This window comes from Eubalaena glacialis, chromosome X (genome assembly GCF_028564815.1).
Source record: "Eubalaena glacialis isolate mEubGla1 chromosome X, mEubGla1.1.hap2.+ XY, whole genome shotgun sequence".
NCBI lineage: Eukaryota > Metazoa > Chordata > Mammalia > Artiodactyla > Balaenidae > Eubalaena > Eubalaena glacialis.
This window is the reverse complement of record NC_083736.1, coordinates 37,907,769-37,928,837: the sequence shown is the minus strand read 5'-3', so window position 1 is coordinate 37,928,837 and position 21,069 is coordinate 37,907,769. Positions and strand designations below refer to the sequence as shown.

General features: G+C 35.5%; 1 protein-coding gene across 2 annotated transcripts in view; it reads right to left on the bottom strand.

Annotated features, from left to right (window-relative positions):
• USP9X (ubiquitin specific peptidase 9 X-linked) overlaps positions 1-14,417 on the bottom strand; it is an 89,268-nt gene extending 74,851 nt beyond the window's left edge. Inside the window, exons 1-8 of one of the 2 annotated variants that reach the window (XM_061179407.1) lie at positions 14,225-14,417; positions 10,024-10,169; positions 7,393-7,472; positions 5,226-5,338; positions 3,699-3,917; positions 971-1,086; positions 258-509; positions 43-181 (exon numbers count right to left, since the gene is read on the bottom strand). In XM_061179407.1, the coding sequence (XP_061035390.1) occupies positions 43-181; positions 258-509; positions 971-1,086; positions 3,699-3,917; positions 5,226-5,338; positions 7,393-7,472; positions 10,024-10,169; positions 14,225-14,320 (1,161 nt within the window). In that variant the 5' untranslated portion in view covers positions 14,321-14,417. The remainder of the gene's footprint in view (positions 1-42; positions 182-257; positions 510-970; positions 1,087-3,698; positions 3,918-5,225; positions 5,339-7,392; positions 7,473-10,023; positions 10,170-14,224) is intronic. The other variant, XM_061179406.1, reaches the window with a different exon arrangement.
• Between the last annotated feature and the right edge of the window lie 6,652 nt (positions 14,418-21,069).

Below are 21,069 nucleotides of genomic sequence, written 5' to 3'. Positions count from 1 at the left end.
TAGATAGATTCTTATTCGTGAAAGTAGAATCAAAGGACTTACTGCCATTCGTTCAGCTGTGAGCCATTCTTCCTCCTCAGGATTACCATGCCGATGAGTGTAGTATGATACACTAGATATCACCTTATTAACTTCATTAAGTGCATTCATCTTTCCATTAAAAGAAGAAATTTGCAATAATCTGTAAGAGAAATTCAGTGCTAAATACGATTCTAAGCATTCACATAAATAATTATTTCAAGAGGTAAATATCTTACCTAAGTATCATTTTTAACCTAAATATTTCTAAATTTTTTACAGTTTCTTCTTGTCCTGGAACCCTTGAAGCTAAATTTTTCAAAGATTTAATAATCATTGAAAGAGCATCATTTTTGGCTTCATTCTTTGCTTCTTTTTTCAGTTCTTCATCAGTTAAGTTTTCTAAAAACTGTGGAACCATTTCTATTACTGGAAGGAAGTACTTTTTCACCGTATGAAGAGTGAGAAACTCATAGCATTGTCCAAATGGTCTGAAACAAGAAAGACAAAAATCTCTTTTAATATTCAATTTCTTACAATTCAACTAGGACTGAACTCAGACTGTACCTATTACTTTAAAACAATCCGGGGACTTCCCTGGTGGTCCAGTGGTTAAGACTCCGCACTCCCAATGCAGGGCGTGCGGGTTCAATCCCTGATTGGGGAACTAGATCCTGCATGCTGCAACTAAGAGCCCGCATGCTGCAACCAAAGATCCTGCGTGCCGCAACAAAGACCCGGCACAGCCAAATAAATATTTTTAAAAAGTAATAATAAAAAATAAAAAATAAAAAAATAAAATAAACCAGAGTAATTTCCCTTAAAAAAATAAAAAATCCAAGTTACCAGCTAAAGAGAAGAAACCACATTTGAAAAAAGAAACAATTTTTATCAAGCAATTAAGTAGCAATTTCTATAATGCACTGAAGATTAATTTTAAAACATAACTTACTTAATAAGGGCTGCAATTATTTGAACATTTAATGCTGATCCATTAATAAAACGATCATGCAAAATCTGAAACCCATTTAAAGTGCCGAATTTGTTGAGAAGATCCACGAGCCAACCCTGCAACAATACAGTTAATAAAAAAGTTAACTTCCTGCTTTTGGGGGGAGGGAAATGCTATCTGAAGTAATTTCTTGATTGAAACATACTAGAAACAGGAAATTCAATAAAAGAAAATTATTATGTAAAACCATCTTTGAAAAAAGACACGAAATAATTGCATATTGTTCACAGTAATCCTGTCTGTGAGAAAAGCATAAGTAGTAGTATAGATCACTAGGGCACAGCTGTTTGTTTGTAACGATATAGCTGGTGAACAGGAATTAGAAGCCACGCTTCTATCTCAGAGATCCCACCATATGAGAATACCTTATTATCTGAAGGTCTATTTTAAAAAATTTAAGGGGGTAAAAAGACTCTTTAAAAAAAAAAAGATATTTGGTAACCTAAGATATTGTTTGAATTTATTTTTTGTTGTAGTTGTGAATAACTACAAACACCCTAGAAATACAATAATCTTAAAGCCAAAGAGTGACCTATCCATTAAAAACTAATACCTGGTATTCTATTTTTTGTTCCTAACTAGAACATGCTGGTTGATGCTTTGTGCTGACTCATGTGAATACACCCAGTTCTCACCTTAGAGGTACCACAATACAATAGTAAGAATTATCTTTCAACCTCTTCTCTAAGGGATAGCAAGTAACTCACAAGTACAGTGCAGCTGGGATAGGCAAATTAAAAAGGAATCAAAAGCTTATATAGATAAAAGAATCAAATGTATCTAAAAAGTCATGTACTTAAGACAACCTTTAATTCCTTGCCTTCTTCTAAAATGCCACATTTTGGAAGTCACTGAAGGAAGAAAAACAAGAGGGGGAAAAAGGGGCACTTTCTCTACTTAAGTCTTAAGCAAAAGTAGTTTCTACAGCTATTCAAAAAAAACAAAAAGCAGTGTTCAGGACAACAGGAAAACGCTAAGTAAAAGGTAACTGCTTTAAAGAGACACTATGGTAGTTCTGATATGATTTTTATGAGACTCTACATCAATTAAATTCTCAAATAAATCAACTACCGTATTTCTATGTAAGTTCATTATAATGTTTTCCTTTTTATTTGGCCTTAAAAGGCTAAATCAAAACAATTAAAACTCTGATTCTTACAAAGAAATCTGTTGAGATAAAGTCAGATACAAAAGAATTTATGTCAATTTAATTTTCATAAGGTATTTTAAATAGACAAAACTAAACTACCGGGATTATGGACATGTGCTTGAGTCCAGCTATAAAGAAAAGCAAGGAAATGATTTTATTAGTCAGGACATTACTTAACGTTAGGAAGGCCAGAGGGGGCAATGATTGGGAGGGAGTGTGGAAGGGGGCCTCCAGGGAGTGACAATGTACTATTTCTTGACCATTTCTTGACCTGAGTGGGTTACATGGATGCTCATTTTGCAATAAATCATTAAGCTATTTAAAAAGAAATTAAATATCTGAGCATTTAATTCACCAGCTCCCTTTTGGCATTCAGCAATTCTAAGAAAGTACATACTTATTATGTAATGTATTTTTATTTCTCCAGTAACTGGAATGAGACAACTAGGCTGATATACTCAACAGTTATGTATACATAACACAGTATATATATGTGCACAAAGAATCAGTCTAAAGCTAATCTCATATGTTTTCAGCTGCAATGTACACTTACGCAATTAGGAACACTCAAAAATTAGTAATACTCAAGAAAAGCTAGGCTTCAAAGAAAGATATATAAAAATGTCTTCAACCAGAAGCCATCCTAAATCAACTTGTTCCCATCGAGACTCTTACAGATTACTATTGACCTATAGAGCAAAAAATTAAGTAAAATTTTTAAAAAAATACAGGTATATTTTAGAGATTGCCATTATTTAAATATTAGTTTGATTTACTCAAACAAAAAAAGTCTGAAGTGGCAACAACAGGAACCTTGGGAAATACCAGAAACTCTCAGCTCTAAGTTCAATAAGTTTTGATGATTTCCACTTTTAACAGAATAAACCAAACTATATATATATATATATATATATATATATATATTCAAATTTTCCTGTTTTTTTAAAAAAAATAAGGTCATCAATATTTAAAAAGTCTTCCTAAATTCTAAAATTTAAAAATTATATATGGTTAATTATTTAATATTTATTAAAAGAAGTACAGCTTAGGGATACATTTTTTAATGTACATTCTGTTTATGCTGGCATAGAAAATTTACATTGGAGAACTTTTACGTTTATGTATACTATATATATTTCATTGATATTTGTAAGTTTTGCTATTTTGCTTTCATTTGTAATTTCTATAGTTTTATGACACATTAGCCAGGCCTTGGTCAAAGACGTAATCTCCTACTCTACTCTTATTTAAAAGGAAAAATATGCTCTGTTTCATACCAACCCAAATTATGACTATTTCCCAAGAGGCTGGGCAGAAGACAACGGGAACTAACTACATGGAGAAAGCCAAAAATATTTTTAAATTAAAAAAAAAAAATTATAAAATAATGCAAAATCCCTTTAAGAGCAATGTGAAATTACCCTCCTCCATGTTAACAGTAGGTTCAGATCATTTAAAGTTCTATAGCAGAGCAAAACAACTGTAATATTTAACTTTGAAAATAACAAACCAACACACTTTTGGTGATCGAGGGTCTGGAGAACGAGCAAAGAGTTCATCTTCAGGCAACTGAACATTTGAGGAAACGGATTCACATGGACGTGTACCATTGTAGATATGGAATTTGCAATGAGGATTTAAGGCCATGGAGAGAAGTTCTAGAAGTGGAAACCAGTCTTGGGACAACTTGGCCACACATAGCTCCACCAGGCGATGAGTATTGTTGATAATACACCTCTGTTATATAAAGAATTATTAATGAGATCAAACCATTCCGAACAGAAATATCTTCCGATCTTGATTAATTATATCTTAATAATGACCTCTCAACTGTGCTATACCGATCATTTGAGTTATGTTTAATTTTACTAATATTGGGATCAAATTGATATATCAAAAAAGAAATTAGCATTTACTTTATAATTTATATAGTACCTACTTTCAAAAGCTATTTGCAATGACTTACAAAATGAAGTAGGCACTGCTCTATGTCCCCAGACAAGATGCAAATTACCACTGCTTTCTCTATGCAATTTTCCGACTAGAGGCAACAATTCTAAAATCTAAACAACGTATCATCAAATATCCCAGATGGAGTAGGTTTGCTATCTACGCCTCAATGCAAAAGTCTGATACCACTCCCAAAGTTTCCATTCTATACTTAAAAACTTACATGTTGAATTAGAAGATGTTGGTATTTTTATGCTATGGTTATATTTGAGAAATAGTTCACTGGGCATAAAAATATGCCTTGCTTCACAATTTATAAACATATTTCCATATTATAAACAAGAACAGAGACTTGGGAGTAATTATGGTACTTGAATCTAAAAATGCACATTTCTTTTCACTTTTTAAGATCTCTGGAATCTGATTGTATCACATAATCAATGCATAGTGCATTTACCTAGACTGAAGGTATTTGTAGAGATTTGTCTTGGTTTCTGCCAGTCATCTGGGGACACCACCAACCTGAGACCACTTTAAGTTCCCCATTTGATATTTTTTGTATCACAACTCTGATTTGAATTCAGCCTTCAAAACTGTTTGAATACTGGCTTGTGGTTTAAGTTTTTAAGAGATTTTTTTTCCCCCTCTACCAGGTGCCAAAGTTGAAATGTGCAGGTTTCTTTGGTGTTTCTTTCTGTATGTTAAGTTTATTTCTCTGCATTGACCCTTTGTGTCTCAGATAATAGATTCCCCATCTTGGGTGTTTTCCTTCCTCAGTGGTACATAAAGTAAGTGAGTGGTGCATTTCACAACTGTCATATTTTCAGTGAAATATGGTCACTTGTCAAAAGTCACAAGGCACCTGAGAACCAAGGAGACAGATTAAACCAATGTTTTCTAACTCTAAATCTCACACTCATTCTAAATGATCATGCTTCTTTCAACAGAAATTATAACTAATAAAAAGTATTTTTAAAGTTTCTCATTTTAAAATCCTTTAATTAATGGATCAAATATATAACCAAATATACTATATAAGAAAACACACTCATCACTATATAAATCTGATTTTTAAAATTCAAATGAAAGACTCACATGAATTTCAAACTTCCAGCCACTCACTGCCTCGTCTGTAAGGATTTTAGTGAAAGATATTGTTAGCCCATCTCGAAAAAATCGCTGACATGCTTCACTTTTAACATCAAGGCCTAAGAAAAGGAGAGAAAAATTAATGTAAACAAAATATTTCTCTGGTTGTCTTACAATGTCCAATTATATGATAAAAAGTAATAACTGTAAAATACAGCTAACAAATGCCGACTAGCTTTGGAAAAAAACTCACAGCATTATGTATAAGAGGTCAAAAAGGTAACAGATTCAGAAACAAAAATAATCTTCAATGAATTTCAAAAATACTTAACTGTATAAAAGTACATTAATCCAAGTAATATTAAGATGAATCGAAACTATTTCAAATTATGACACTGGACCGACCTTAAATACAAAATGGTTATGAGTACCATGTGATAGGGGATTTAAATATACTTCACAGTATTTTACTCTCTGACAACAAATCTTAAAATTTTTAAAATGACGTTTCTCGGGGACTTCCCTGGTGGCGCAGTGGTTAAGAATCCGCCTGCCAATGCAGGGGACATGGGTACAAGCCCTGGTCCGGGAAGATCCCACATGCCACGGAGCACCTAAGCTCGTGTGCCACAACTACTGAAGCCCGCGTGCCTAGAGCCCATGCTCCACAACAAGAGAAGCCACTGCAACGAGAAGCCTGCGCACCGCAATGAACAGTAGCCCCCGCTCACCACAACTAGAGAAAGCCCGCGCGCAGCAATGAAGACCCAACGCAGACAAAAATAAATAAAATTAATAAAAATTTTTTTAAAAATGACGTTTCTCAACTATTTTTAAAATCTCATTTTGGTTGTACATTATCCATTTGACATCAAATACTATTCTACTATGCTACAGAAGAGTTTAATCGATTAAAGATAAATTATCATCTTCCATATTAGTCTCTTCCACTGGCTCAACGTCTACGCTTCTTTATATCTTTCTTTTAATTTCACCGGATTTCAGAAAGGCAACAGAGCTACGTGCCCCCAGACACACAAAATAATCTTTAACTCTTGATGACAAAATGAAAAGCCATTCAATTTGAACATGAGAGTATTATACGATTTTGGATGTACAAAAGACATGACATTTAAGCCCAGTACTGTAGTTTAAAAAATCTGAACCTTGTCTAAAATTAAAATAAACCATGGTCCCAAAGAAATATGGGGAGGAGGAGGGGATTGCATGTCCAATGACTGTCAATGATATTAAATGAAATACCACTGTGTGTTTTTACCTATCACTGTACAGTCAGGACCTAAAACATGTCTAGGACAGAAGTCTTCAAAAATTTGCTGAACTGATGAGTAAATGTGTAAACGAACAAAAGAAATTTGAGTGGTGAAAACAATGGTAATCTGATAATGCATTTTCATAGCTCATTAGATTGGTTTTCTAAGATTAATAAGGTGTAAAGACACGTTCCTTAAATGAAGGAGGGTAATTACTCTAAGACAGGAAATTTTACCCTTGCTGTGGAATGAGACAGACTTAAGCAAGGTACTAAAGACAATAATTTTTACAACATTTAATTTCAATTGTGATAATTCCTATTGATAATTAGAACACATCCATGGCTACCCTATTTCAGAAATTGAAATGTTATTGCTGTTTATTTTAATCTCCAATGCCTTAAAAATGAGTAGATATTACAATAGTAGCCCTTTACTAAGAGAATTCAATTGCACCTAAAGAAAACCAGTCACTGAAAAAAATAATGATTAATTCCAAAATTAAGCTTTTACTTCTAGACAAGAATAACAGCATGACTCCTTTTTATTGGGTTATTTTTTTAAAAAAACACAGGACCTCATCTTTCGGTCTTTTTTTTCTTTTAGAGAAAATCCAAACCTTTTCTGTGTATTAAAGAATAATCAACACATAAGCTAGACAGTTTAAATATGAATGTATACAAATTTTATGTGTAACTTCAGAGAGTTCACAAACATCCTTGAAGGCTGTCCAAAGGATATGAAATGAACCCTTGCTCTAGGGACAAATCATAAGCCATAGCAAGAAAACTTAGTTAAATGTTCTAGTCTAGGAATACACAGAAAAAGTCTTCAGGCATGAAGTGAAACTATTAGCTAGTAGCATACATTATGGAAAGCATAAGACCATTTAAACTTACCTTTTTTACTAAGATCAATAGCAGCTTCTAAAAGCACTTCTAATTCCCCTTTCGGCAAAACTGGAACCACCCATCGAGGCCTAAGAGTTTTAATAATATAAAAAGATGTTTATTGGTTGAACACTGAAAGAGGCACTATAAATGAGTTACTAATTACAACTACTCACTTAGCTCACCATGAAAATATTAAAATGAAACTAAAATATTAAAACCACAAGGTTGGCAGAACATCTGCTTTGTGGGACTAAGCATCATCTGTTGTCTCTACAAACAAAAATTTTTTAAGGAACTGTCAAACAAAAGATACAGCAATGAGAGAAGGGGGAAAATAAAATTATTTTAATAACACAGAATATAAAACTACTATAATAATCAAGTATCACTAGAATATAAAACTACTATAATAATCAAGTATCACTTAAATGGATACCTATGTTAGAGTTCATAGGAAAGTGCTCTTTCAGGCTTCAGGTTAAAGGAGACATGATGCATCTCTTAGTTGTCATCCACTTCCTCACAAAGAAGAAAATATCTAGGTGGCAAATGACTAATTTCTGCCTCATCAACTTTTTCCTGAAGGTTAAGTTAGACGCAGGTCTCCAAGTCTTTATGCCTCCACAGGCACCCTCCTCCCTCAAACAACGATGCAGCATACACCCAGGTGGTGCTTTCTCTGCTCCCAGTGCCAGCGGCCCAACCATCTGGGAGTCCATCCTCTTCCTACTCCTTCATCCCTCACTACCACCCAACTTACCCAGTGCTCCAAAAACCCCCATTTTGATAAAAAGTGCTCCATGACCACATAATCTATTAGAAACAAATGTATACCACCCTTTCTCATTGTTTTTATTTACATAAAAAAACATCACTTGTGCTTTTCTCCCCCTGCAGATTTGCTAACATGCAACTTTGCCCTTGAGTGAGCATAAGAAGTACACTTTATCATCAGCAACCACCAGACAAAAATTGAAAAGCAACAGTACAACTTTTTGCTATCATAACTCTGCTACAGAGAATGGGCAGGGACATTACAACTTTATACAACTGTTTGTTTGTTTGACTAATTCATTATATACCATTACTATAGGCATCTGCCAGAAGAATGACATTTAATGTGTTCTTTCAAATATACCTTTAAAAACAATGAGTTAAATATATATTTATTAATAGGAAAAATATTTAAAATAAATGAAGTGAGGAAAACAAGTCATAAAATGATATTATAGTAAGAATTCCATATTTGTACAGAAAGCAGCACATATGATAATAAACACAAAGACAACCTGGAAGAATGTACACCTTATTGTTAGTAGTAACTTTTGGTTGGAAGGTGTGTATCTACGGAGGAAATTACAAAGAACATTATTGACATAATATATTTCTATGTTTAACAAGATGTACTTACATTATATTACTTATGTAATCAGAATGTTTTTTTAAAAACGCAAAGGGTTTCTATTTCCCCTGACATTATATATGTAATGGTGTTAACTGATTTTTAAAAAGTAAACTTACTGGGGCTTCTCTGGTGGTGCAGTGGTTGAGAATCTGCCTGCCAATGCAGGGGACACGGGGTCGAGCCCTGGTCTGGGAAGATCCCACATGCCACGGAGCAACTAGGCCCGTGAGCCACAATTACTGAGCCTGCGCGTTTGGAGCCTGTGCTCCGCAACAAGAGAGGCCGCGATAATGAGAGGCCCGCGCACCGCGATGAAGAGTGGCCCCCGCTTGCCGCAATTAGAGAAAGCCCTCGCACAGAAACGAAGACCCAACACAGCAATCAATCAATCAATCAATCAATAAACAAACAAACAAACCCACCCAAAGTTTAAAAAAAAAAAAGTAAACTTACTAAGGCAAGTAAGTGCCTATAAGTGTATTTTCCTTACTTTTCTTTTGGGGGGTTGGAGGGATGTGTCACACCTCCCTAGGACTCACTTGTTGAGCTCACAGCCTGGTGAAGACCACAGACATGCAGGATGGTTCCCTGAAACGTTCTTCCCGTATCTTCTTCAAATCTTTTCCTTCCCATACACACAAGCTTAAACTTTCACAGTCTCAAGAGTCTTACTCCAAATAATCAAAGTGTGGGGTGGGGAGGTGGGTGTGGGTGAATGTTTGTACTATGAGTATGAAAATGTATACTCTGAACCACTCCCCTGAGATGAAGATCAGGAGAAACAAATAGCTGAGATGGTTAAATGTCTCAAACTAATCAAGGGTTCACAAGGGGGCAGGCTCTGAGGATCTCAATCTTCTTATGACCTGGTTTACCTCAGGGCCATGCAAGAAGTATTAAAGTCATCCAGTAACCCACATGCCAATAAGAAAAAAAAACGGGAAATCACACATACGGTTCTACTTCAGTAACACACCAGCTAGGGTGATCATCAGTAATCTGAACACTTTATTGACATTGTTACTTCCTTTCATTTTTTAAATCCATTAAGAACCATGGGTTGCAAAGTACGTGGCAATGACTAAGATGTTAAGGCTATTTAAGGAGGCAGTATGGTTACTGGGATATTCCTATCCGCTCTTTCTCTTTTCTTAGTACTAATCACTGTGCTGAAATACTTTTGTTTTTCCTCTGTATGACACACTTTAAAAAGCAAAACAAAATCAACTCACCTATTGATCATGTCATCCAACTTTGCCAGGTCAGTATGTGGAAATGCAGGTTCCTCATCTTCAAGCTGTGGTGGGGCATCAACTTGACCTTGTTCATCTGGGGGAGTTGCCGGGGAATTTTCATTGGAAGAATCAGGCGATGAAGTCTTAATTAAATTCAAACACCAACACAGATTAGGGGGAAATAATGTAAACTTTTAAAGAAGATGTGATCATTGTAAGTTTATGATGTTTCAGGCAGTCTCTGTGCTACTATGCTTTAAAATAATTTCATTTAATCCTCAACAGCCTAAGGAAGTATTCTTCTGCCACTTAACAGATGAAAAAAACAAACTCAGACAATAAGTAATTAGCCCTAGGTCACACAGCTCCAATTCTGTGGTCAGGATCTGAATCCAGGTCTAATTCTAAAGTTTGAGTTCTTATCCACAGTGTATGCTGCTTCTCCGCCTACATTTCCCATTATATGAGCCCTTCATGATAGAAATCATCGTACACACTTTACAGATTAAAAAGTTTCTGACATAACATTTATTTTTCATTTTGAAGAGAAAAAATAAATTTTATTCCACAATTCCCCTAGTCTCCAACTATTATCCAAACAATTATTAAAACTTCATTGTGGCTTCTAAATAAGTCACATCATTTTCAACTAATAAGGCTAATTTTATTCTTTCATTCTTCATTCTTAGTGCTTCTTTTTCTTTCCCCCCATACTTTAGCTGTGTACAATATTTCCACAATTAAGTGAATGAACTTTTATGACCCTTAATAATTTTGAAAGCAGATGGTATTTTTCTCTTTCAAATTGAGACTAATCCACATTTTAAGCTGACTTTTACTCGTATATTCTTGAATTTTCTACCTACTGTAGGTTGATGGCCCTTTTAGAGAAGAAGGCCCCTTTCCCTATCATTTTAGCATTTATTGAACAGATGCATAAATAAGTACTTGTACTGAAGACAGGTGGGTATACCACCATTAATATATTCTACTTACAAAGTTTATATATGAACTCACAGAGCCAATTTGCAAGTAAACAGCAAACTTTTACTTAAGATGGCGAACACTACGCAGGTGCTATAGGGCTAGTTTCAAGGCAAAAATCTATAGAACAGAATTCAAGTTTAGAAGCCCAACAGAAATATTTCCATTTCAAGTATGTAACTTAGGAAGTCTGCTTCATTACTTTTTAAAAAGGCCCATTTCCCCTAGTATATATGTATTATATATATGCTCACAGAAATCCTAGACAAAAATAACAATTAAGATACCTGCAATAGCACACCAACAGATAAGCACCAATGACATTTTCAATTATTTCCTTGCAATTTTTCTTCTATGTGACCCCCCCAAAATCCTGTCTATATATATGTATAAATTTTCAATAAAATTGGGATTATACTTGCTTAAGTCTGTGTCCTTTTCCATTCAACATTTGAGTATTTTCCCACATCATAAACAATCTTTTTAAAAGAGCTGATTAATGGCCACATAGTATTAAATTAATTAAACAAAATTAAGGGACATTTAGCATTCTGCAATTTTTATTGCTAACATAAAACAAAACTATACTGAATCTTTTATATATAAATCTTTGTGTTGAACTTCAATTTTTCCTTAGGACAGAACCCTGGAAATATAATTACTACAACAACAGTATAAATTATTTCTTTTAGGGCTACTGACATATATTTTACTAAATTCCATTCCAGAAAGTCTGCACCCTCCCATGAACATCTCCCAAGAGTGTTCATCCCATAGGGCCTTTGCCAAGGCTGTTTCATTTATCACTGAGCTTTATTATATATACTAGAGCCTAAAATTCTCTCCTATGGGAACACCCTTTTAAAAACTATTACACTGATTGGTTTTAGAAATTCCCTTTATGCCAACGTGAAAAAAGCATTTTCAAAGTAAGCCGTAAGCTGGGTAGTGATTAATGAATGCTATGGTTGCTTCCTCTTGGTCCAGTAAGTGTCAAACCTTCTTCTGAAATAACTAAAATCCTAACATTAAAAAGTAGAGAATAAGAAAGTGAAAGAGGGATTCTACAGATAGTTAAGAATGCAATTTGTGGGAATTCCCTGGCGGTCCAGTGGTTAGGACTCCGTGCTCTCACTGAGGGCCCGGGTTCAATCCCTGGTTGGGGAACTAAGTTCCCACAAGCCGAGTGGCGCGGCCCCCCCAAAAAAAAAATACAATTTGTTTGTTCCTTTGTTTGTTTTAATTATCATTCATCCTCAAAAATGTAAAGAGCTATTTAAAGGAAGAGGACATAATGCAGATACCTAATATTAAGCTGAGTATCACAAACCCAAGAGCTCTTAGAATTATCAAGTACACCTTAAAATAAAAGTAAGGTTAGAGGTTTAATTTCTGTCTAAAGCCATGCAAACCACAAACACTGCAGGAGAAGTTAAAAGTCCATGCACGATGCAGGTATGAAACAGAAAAGAGAGAGCAAAAGATACTGGAACTCAAACTACAAGCTCCTGGTTTAAAAATATAAATCTCTGGCATCCAACATAAACTTTAGACTATGTTTAAAGAAACATGAGTACTGGCTAACAAATTTATGACACAGGAAACACTTAACGACTCTGTCCAAGACTTGTGACCATATACTTAAGTATTACATGTCCTAAAAGTGGGAACTGGAGAGGAAAAGGAATAAAGTTGACATTTACTTGGAAAAAAAACATTAAAACCTGACTTGCTCACTTCTCTAAAATGGCAGAGGGAGAGGATGAAAGGGGGGAAGGGGGGAGGGAGGGAAAGTGCACCAGCGCACGCGCACACACACGCAGCTCTTTCCTATCATACCTGTAATAGAGAGAATACGTAATCTATAATAGCTGGACAATAAGAACTTAACCACAAATGACAAATGTAAGTACTCTACAATAACAGTACTTTTGCCTAAAAACTTATCCATACAGAATTCTACACAAACATGTACCAACTGTAAGCAGCAAGTCTGTGATTCACATGCATGCACCTCAGCTACAAATTCACCTCTAAGTACTGTTTGAGCTGCATATCACAAGTTTTAATGTTTGTCTTATTCGGTTTAATATGTCCCAGTATAAAACTGCATACAATAGAAGGCTGAAAATTAATTATCTAAACTTACATGTCAAGAAATGAGAAAAAGAGCAGCAATCCAAACCCAAAAGAAGTAAAGGGAACAAGAAATAAGAGTTAAAAGCATGTAAGTGGGAAGGGCGGAGAGAGTTAAAGCCAAAAATTGGTTTTGGGGAAGGTTTGATGAAATTGATAAATCCTTTAGGAAAGAGTAATCAGGAGAGAGAATACAAATTAGCAGTATCAGAGATGAAAAAGGAGATGTTACCACAGACCCTAAGACATTAAAAAGAATAAAAAAGGATATTATAAAGTTTTACTCCAATAATTTGACAATCTAGATGAAGTGGACAAATTCCTTGAAAAACACATTACCAAAAGCCACTAAAAAAAAAAAAAAAAAAAATCAGAAAATTCCCCTATTTAAAAAAAAAGTTGGATCTGCAATTACAACCTTTCCACAAATAAAGCCCCAGGCCAGATGGTTTCATCAGTAAAATCTAAATAATTAATGAAGAAATAACTGAAGTCTTACACAAATTCACCCAGAGAATAGAAGAAGAAAGAATATTATGAGTTTTGAGGCCCAGCATAAAAATCTAGATACCAAAATCTATTTTAAGCTCTTTGCAAACATTATTTCATTTGATCCTCTTAATGATCCTACGAAGTAGTTATACTATTGTTATCCTTATTTTATAGCTAAAAAACTGAGGCGTAAAGGTCATATAATTTACCCAAAGTCACAAAGCTAGCATGGTGCAAAGGTAAAATTTGAACACAAGCAATATGACTTGAGTCCATACTCTAACCACAGGCTACATCAAATGATTTAATGCTTTGCTCTGGAACTGACACAGGGCTTAAATACTTGATTTTAATGATTACTGATAGTATAAGACACCAGGAAAAAAAAAGGGGGGGGGGACCTGCATACCCAAGCATCACCATCTACAGCACTTGAGCTTCTTGTTACTGTGTAAGACCTATGTTTATATTTCTTAAAATAACAGTTTTATGGTTACTTCACAAATTATTCAGAACATGCTCCATTATTTAATATCCCATAATAGACACACCAATGTAGCTTTAACTAGTATCTTAAACGTCCTACCTGATTCTGTTGGAGGGGGGGCTGAGACTGTCCATCAGGAGCCTGGCCCTGGTTGTCATTCCCTCCTACAGGAGAGCCACGAGTCGTGGCTGTCATACTCGACACAGGGCAGATCTTTGCAATTTTGTCTGCTTATGTAGTTGTCTTGAAAAAAGAAATTATAGTCCACTTATAGAAGATGAAGTACCAGCATTTGTCAGTCTTAAAAAGCTCCAATTCAAGAATAAACCATCTTGCAGAGACCATTGCATAACCTACAAGTAGAAGAAAAAAAGCACATTGTTTTAGACATAAAAAACATGAACTAAGGAATTGTTCGAATTTAATATTACCAGTGAATCTAGTCAGGAGAAGGTGGTTATATAAATGAGAGAGAGGACAAAGCTGAAAAGCTCAAGTTTCATTAATACTATATTTAACTTAATAAACTGATAACAGTACATCAGCAGTTATGTCAAGAAAACATACAAGTATAGCCTTATAATATTTCAGTCTCTTCCTGGGATTCCAAAGACATTATCAAGGTATTTACTTAGTTGTCATTTCGATTCAATTATGGAGTGGCAAAACTGTCTTCAATTTGCTAATGCCTTGAATATACACATTCCTACAATGTATTTAAGACATAAACCAAGTAATAAAATCTGATTGTTAACAGTATACTACTCCTCCAATACGACCTATTTTGTCAAATGACCTTGACTCTCCCCTTTTGGGAAGGTTTTGGCCACAGGCACTCCCAGGGCCATGACAGGGCTACAGACCCAAACTGTTTAACAATGGAATTCCTCTTTGCAGAAATCTAGCAAAGGTGTATAGAGGAATACCACCAAACCCTCAATTCTATATTCTTAGCTGTGTAGTAAAATCATCCAAAGTGCTTTTAAAAACACCGACGTCCAAACCCCTCTCCAGATTGAATAAATTACAATATTCGGGAGTTAAGCCTAGGCATCAGTACTTTTCAAAAAATCTCCCCCATGACTGATTCTAATGTACCACGAGATTGAGAACCTCAGCTGACTGATTTATAGATATTTGGTTATGAGGCAACCACACTTCCATTTAGTCCATGGTATTTACTTCAAGCTTAAATATAATCACTTAACCCAGAGATGGCAATCTAGCAAGATTTTGTTTCACTTATCAAATTGGCATAATAAAAAGCTTAAGACTGATAACATCGGGTACTGGGACAGCTAAAAACAGAAAAATCTTTAACACATAAAGTGGAAAAACAATTAAAAGATAACATGGTTGAACAGCCTCCCTTTCACTTTTGTTTTCCATTTTTATACAACCTACATACACTAACAAAGAATTTTATGTGAAGTAGACAATTTTAAAACCCAGAAAAACCCACCTATCATTGTCTTCAGCCACTTTGGGTTGGCTGGCAAATTGTTTAAACTTTTTTTTTCTTACCACTCAAAATATCAGCTAACCAATTCAACGTCATTCTCTCTACTTCAGATCTGCTCACGATCCCCAATGAATGACGCTCCCTCAATCTTTTCCCGGAAACCTTGTTCTTAGCCTATAAATATGCTTGAATCTTTGTTACTGAAATGAAAAATCACCAACCTCTGTCCTTCCCTTTCCCCCCAAATCTTAAAAAGAATGCCTCTGCTTCTCCCTTCCCTTTCACTTCTTCCATTCTCTCTCATCATCTAGCTGTACCTAAGCTATCAAAACTGTTTTAAGCCACTGGGTCTTAACTGAAGTCTATGGATGGGTTTGAGGATCAACTCCCCTAAAATGACATGCAAAGCTTTGTAAATACGTACATTTGGGGGTGGGGGAGGTCTGGTTCACAGATCATCAATGCTCTACTAATTGACAATTAACTGATAATCAAATGACTGCCCCTCGCCGTTCACCCTGTTTGCCCTCTTCTCAACGTTAGCCACAACTGGCTGCCACTACCCCCACCTCCCTTGAAGCTGAGCTTTCTTGGCTTATACAATCCTGGACTCAAGTTTCCTTTCCTTTCTACTTCTTTTCAAAGGGGAGGGTAGAGAATAGTAGGTAGCAGTGATGGCAGTGACAAATACAGTTTTCGACACTGAAACAGAGGTGAAAACATCCACTAGACAATTGACTCTAAGTCAGGAATTGAAGGAGAACTTGCGGGTCTTGAACAGAACGCTAATGCTCACAAGAGTGGGAGATGGATTCATTAGCATCATCTGGGAGCCCCCCGAATACACACTTCCTTCTGAAAGTGAGGAGGTCACAATCTTGGGGGGTGGGAAGAAATAGCATAATATATTCCCAAGTGTCGGGCAAGTTGGGGAGGGGGGACGAACCCTGAGGCACACCAAAATTAAAGTGGTGTTTTTAAAGTAAATCCTTACACTTTACATAGAATGTGGCATTTTCCTATAAATTAGAAAACCACAGCTCTAAGAAGTGACTTGACCAAAGCACAGATAGAAAGTAAGTCTAAAAAATTAATTCTATTACTTTGTCCACGAAACCAACGCTATCGCTCTTCAAAAATTATTTCCGGGAAGCAACCCAAGGATGAATGGATAAACAACATTTGGTATATACATACAATGTAATAGTATTTAGTGTTAAAAAGGAAGGAAATTCTGACTTGGATGAACCTTGAGGATGTAATGCTAAGTGAAATAAACCAATCACAAAGGGGCAGATATTCCATGACTCCACTTATATGAGGTACCTACAGTCAGAGAAGGAAAGTAGAAGGGTGGTTACCAGGGGTTGGGAAGAGCAGGAAATGGGGAATTATTGTTTAATGGGTACAGAGTTGCAGTTTGGGAAGATGAAAAGTTCTGGATATGGATGGTGGTGATGGCTGCACAATGTTAATGCACTTAATGCCACTGAACTATACTTAATAATGGTTAAAATTGTAAATTGGTTATATATTTTTCCCACAATAAAAAACATACACATACACACACACACACACACACACACGGCACTGACTGCTCTCTTGCTTTGCACTCCTTTAACGTTAGATTATTTGAGTTAAAACATCTTAAAATTATATTCTCGTGTTGTTTTGTTTATGCTCAACACTGTTCCATCTACATGCATCCCAATAACTCTCCATCCACAGACAAATCAAAAATATCTGGCAAAAATCAGAGGACAAATTATTCTAGACAAAAGCATTCTGTGGATAACTAAGGGACTGTCCCTTTCAACAAAGTAACATTAAGGTAAATGGAAAAGGTGGCAGTCTGAATGAAACCTCTCCCCAAACAAAATACCTTTCTCTCAGACCACAGAACTAAATCACCTTCTGCTTCTTGCAAAGTATTCCATTGGCAAAGCCTCAAGATGCTTGCCATCCCTATCCCTTATATACTCTCACCTTTCTGTCTCTTGGTTTCTCAGTTTCTTCTACCTCTAAGTTCTCCATATTTCTAGATTTCCAACGCTGCTGGGCAGGTACAGCAGGTCTCAAGGTCTCAGCATAGCATACTCTGCTCTATTCTGCTGTTTTCAACAGCCATCTCTCTACCATCACATAAGAATTGAATACTTTTTCCTTAATGTGCTAGGTTGATTAAGAGCAAGACAGAGGAATGGAGCAAGTAAAAATAACTTCTGGATTCAAACATAACTCTTATTCAAAATCCCACCTCTGCCACTTACAAGCTGCCCTATCCTAAAGGCCAGTAACAACTACTCTCACTAATTTTCCAGGTCTTTAAAACTGAAACAATGCTACCCACAAAAATGCCATGAGGGGACTTCCCTGGCAGTCCAGTGGTTAAGCCTCCAAGCTCCCAATGCAGGGGGCACAGGTTCGATCCCTGGCTGGGGAATTAAGATCCCACGTGCAGCACAGTGCAGCCAAAAAAAACCACCAGAAGTTAAAATGGTAAATTTTACATTATGTACATTTTACCACCCAAAAAAGGGGAGAACAGATAACAAGTGTTGGCGAGGATGTGGAGAAAGTGGGACCTTCATACACTGTTAGCAAGAACGCAAAATGGTACAGCCCCTTTGAAAAACAGTTTGGCAATTTCTCAAAAAGTTAAACACAGAATTAACAAATGACCCAGTCATTCCACTCCTATGTACATATTCAAGAGAAATAACATACGTCCACACCAAAAACATGTACACAAATGTTTATAGCAGCATTAATCATACTAGCCAAAATGCGGAAACAACCCAAATGTCCATCAACCAATGAAAGAACAAAATGTGGTGTATTCATACAAAAGAATATTTTTCAGTCGTAAAAAGAAATACAGTTCTGATACATGCTACAACATGGATAAGCCTTGAAAACACCATGCTAAGTGAATTAAACCACATACAAAAGGACAAATACTGTATGGTTCCACTTATATGAATATCTAGAATAGGCAAATTCATAGACAGAAATTAGAGGTTACTAGGGGCTGGGGGAAAAGGAAGATGAAGAATTATTGGAGAACGGTTACAAAATTTCTGCTTGGGGTGATGAACAAGTTTTGGAAATAGTTGTGATGGTTGTACAACATTGTGAATGTAAATAATGCCACTAAATTGTACACTTAAAATGGTTAAAGTAGCAAGTTTTGTGATATATATACATATTTCAACACAATTTTTAAAAATTATTGATAGGACAAAAACCATTGAATTGTACACTTTAAATGGATGAATTGTATGGTATGTGAATGTCTCAATAAATCTGTTAAAAGAATATTAACAAAAAACATAGTGGAAAAAATGATTAAAAGGAATTAAAATACATTAGAAAACATTCACTTAAGGCAGAAGAAACCAGTAAAGGAAGAAGAAAGGAACAAAAAAGCCATGAGATATAGAAAACAAAGTAAAATGGCAAATGTAAATCCACCTATATCAATAATGACATTAAACGTGAATGGCTCATAAAATCCAATCAAAACACAGAGATAGACTGGATTTAAAAAGAAAGATCCAGGGACTTCCCTGGTGGTCTAGTGGGTAAGACTCTGCATTCCCAATGCAGGGGGGGGCCTGGGTTCAACCCCTGGTGGGGGAACTAAATCCCGCATGCATGCCACAACTAAGAGTCTGCATGCCACAACTAAAAGAAGATCCCGCATGCTGCAACCAAAAGATCACACATGTCACAACAAAGATCCCGCGTGCCACAACTAAGACCCAGTGTAGCCAAAATAAATAAATTTTTTTTTAAAAAAAAGAAAGAGAAGAAAAAAAGAAAGATCCAACCACATGCTGTCAATTGGAGACAGATCTTGGATTCAAGGATATAAACTGGTAGAAAGTAAAAGGATGGAAAAATATGCATCATGCAAAACAGCAACCATAAGAAAGCTGGAGTGGCTATATGTTTATCAGAAAAAAAAGACTGTAAGACAAAAAAATATTACTAAAGATAAAGAGGAACATTTTACGATAATAAAAGGGTCCATTCATCAAGAAGATATGACAATTATATATATGCATATATATATATATGCGCACAACCTAACAGAGCCTCAAAACATATGAAGCAAAAAATGACAGAGGAGCGAGAAACAGACAATCCAACAATAATAGTTAAAGATTTCAGGGCCTTCCCTGGCAGTCCAGTGGTTAAGACTCTGCACTCCCACTGCAGGGGGCGCGGGTTCGATCCCTGGTTGGGGAACTAAGATCCCACATGCTGCATGGTGCGGGCCAAAAAAAAAAAAAAAAAAGAGAAGACTTCAACTCCCCACTTTCAATAATGGATAGAACTAAGCAGAAGATCACCAAGTAAACAGAAAACTTTAACAACTATATACCAACTAGATCATACAGACATCTATAGAACACTCTACCCAACAACAAGAATATACAGTCTTCTTGAGTACACATGAACATCCTCCAGGACTGACCATATGCTAGGCTGTAAATTAAGTCTCAATAAACTTAAGGGATTGAAAGTTAAGTATATTCTTTGAACACAGTGGAATGAAATTAGAGTTCATCCAAAGGAAATTTCACAAGCACGTGAAAATTAAATAGATTTATTTTGCCATGGTAATCATATTTAAATAACTTACTAGCTCCTCAGTTGATTTTCCTGGTATAAAATCCTGCCATCTACAAATAATAAAAATTCTGAATTCTCCTTAAAGATAAAACTAAGGTAAGATGTTGTCACTGAAATATACCGTAACACTATTTCTTTTCTTGCTTAATGTTAAGAACTTCGGCACACAAAAAGGTTAGACTAAAATAGCTGCACAGCACTTACCTTAAGAAACAAAACAAGTCCTCACAATCACTATTTTTTAAAACTGTCCAGCCCTACAAACAACAGGCATCCAAACATATTCACCCAAAACATCAATGAAAACTTAGGAAGTGATGGAAACATCAATAGTCATAAGTACAATCTATATTTAATCTATTTCAAATCAATGATATGAAGAGATAGGGAGGGGAAGAGAGAAATGAGGAAAACGGTATAGAATTACAGTAGAAAAAGAACGAACCAAAAAGGAAATGAGAGAAGCAATGAGGAGTGACAAACAGTTAACATCTATTGAGCAGTCACCATGTGCCAGGTACCATTTAAAAGTTTTGATCTATTAACTCACTTAATACTCAATCTCAAGAGGTAAGTACTCATTATTACCATTTTACAGACAAAAAACTGAGGTACATAAAGATAATCTGAGTAAAATGAAATAACTAATAGGGAACAAAGCTAGCAAATCAAATTTCAAATCTAGATACCTTGGTACCAACAGTTCTGCTTATCCCCTTGCTATGCTACATTGCTCTTTCTATTTCAGTGCTATAGGAGGAGAGACCATAGAGGGGAGAAACAGAGGTACTTCATCAATCCTATTAAGTGTGTTAGTCAACCACTCTTGTTAAAGATCTCA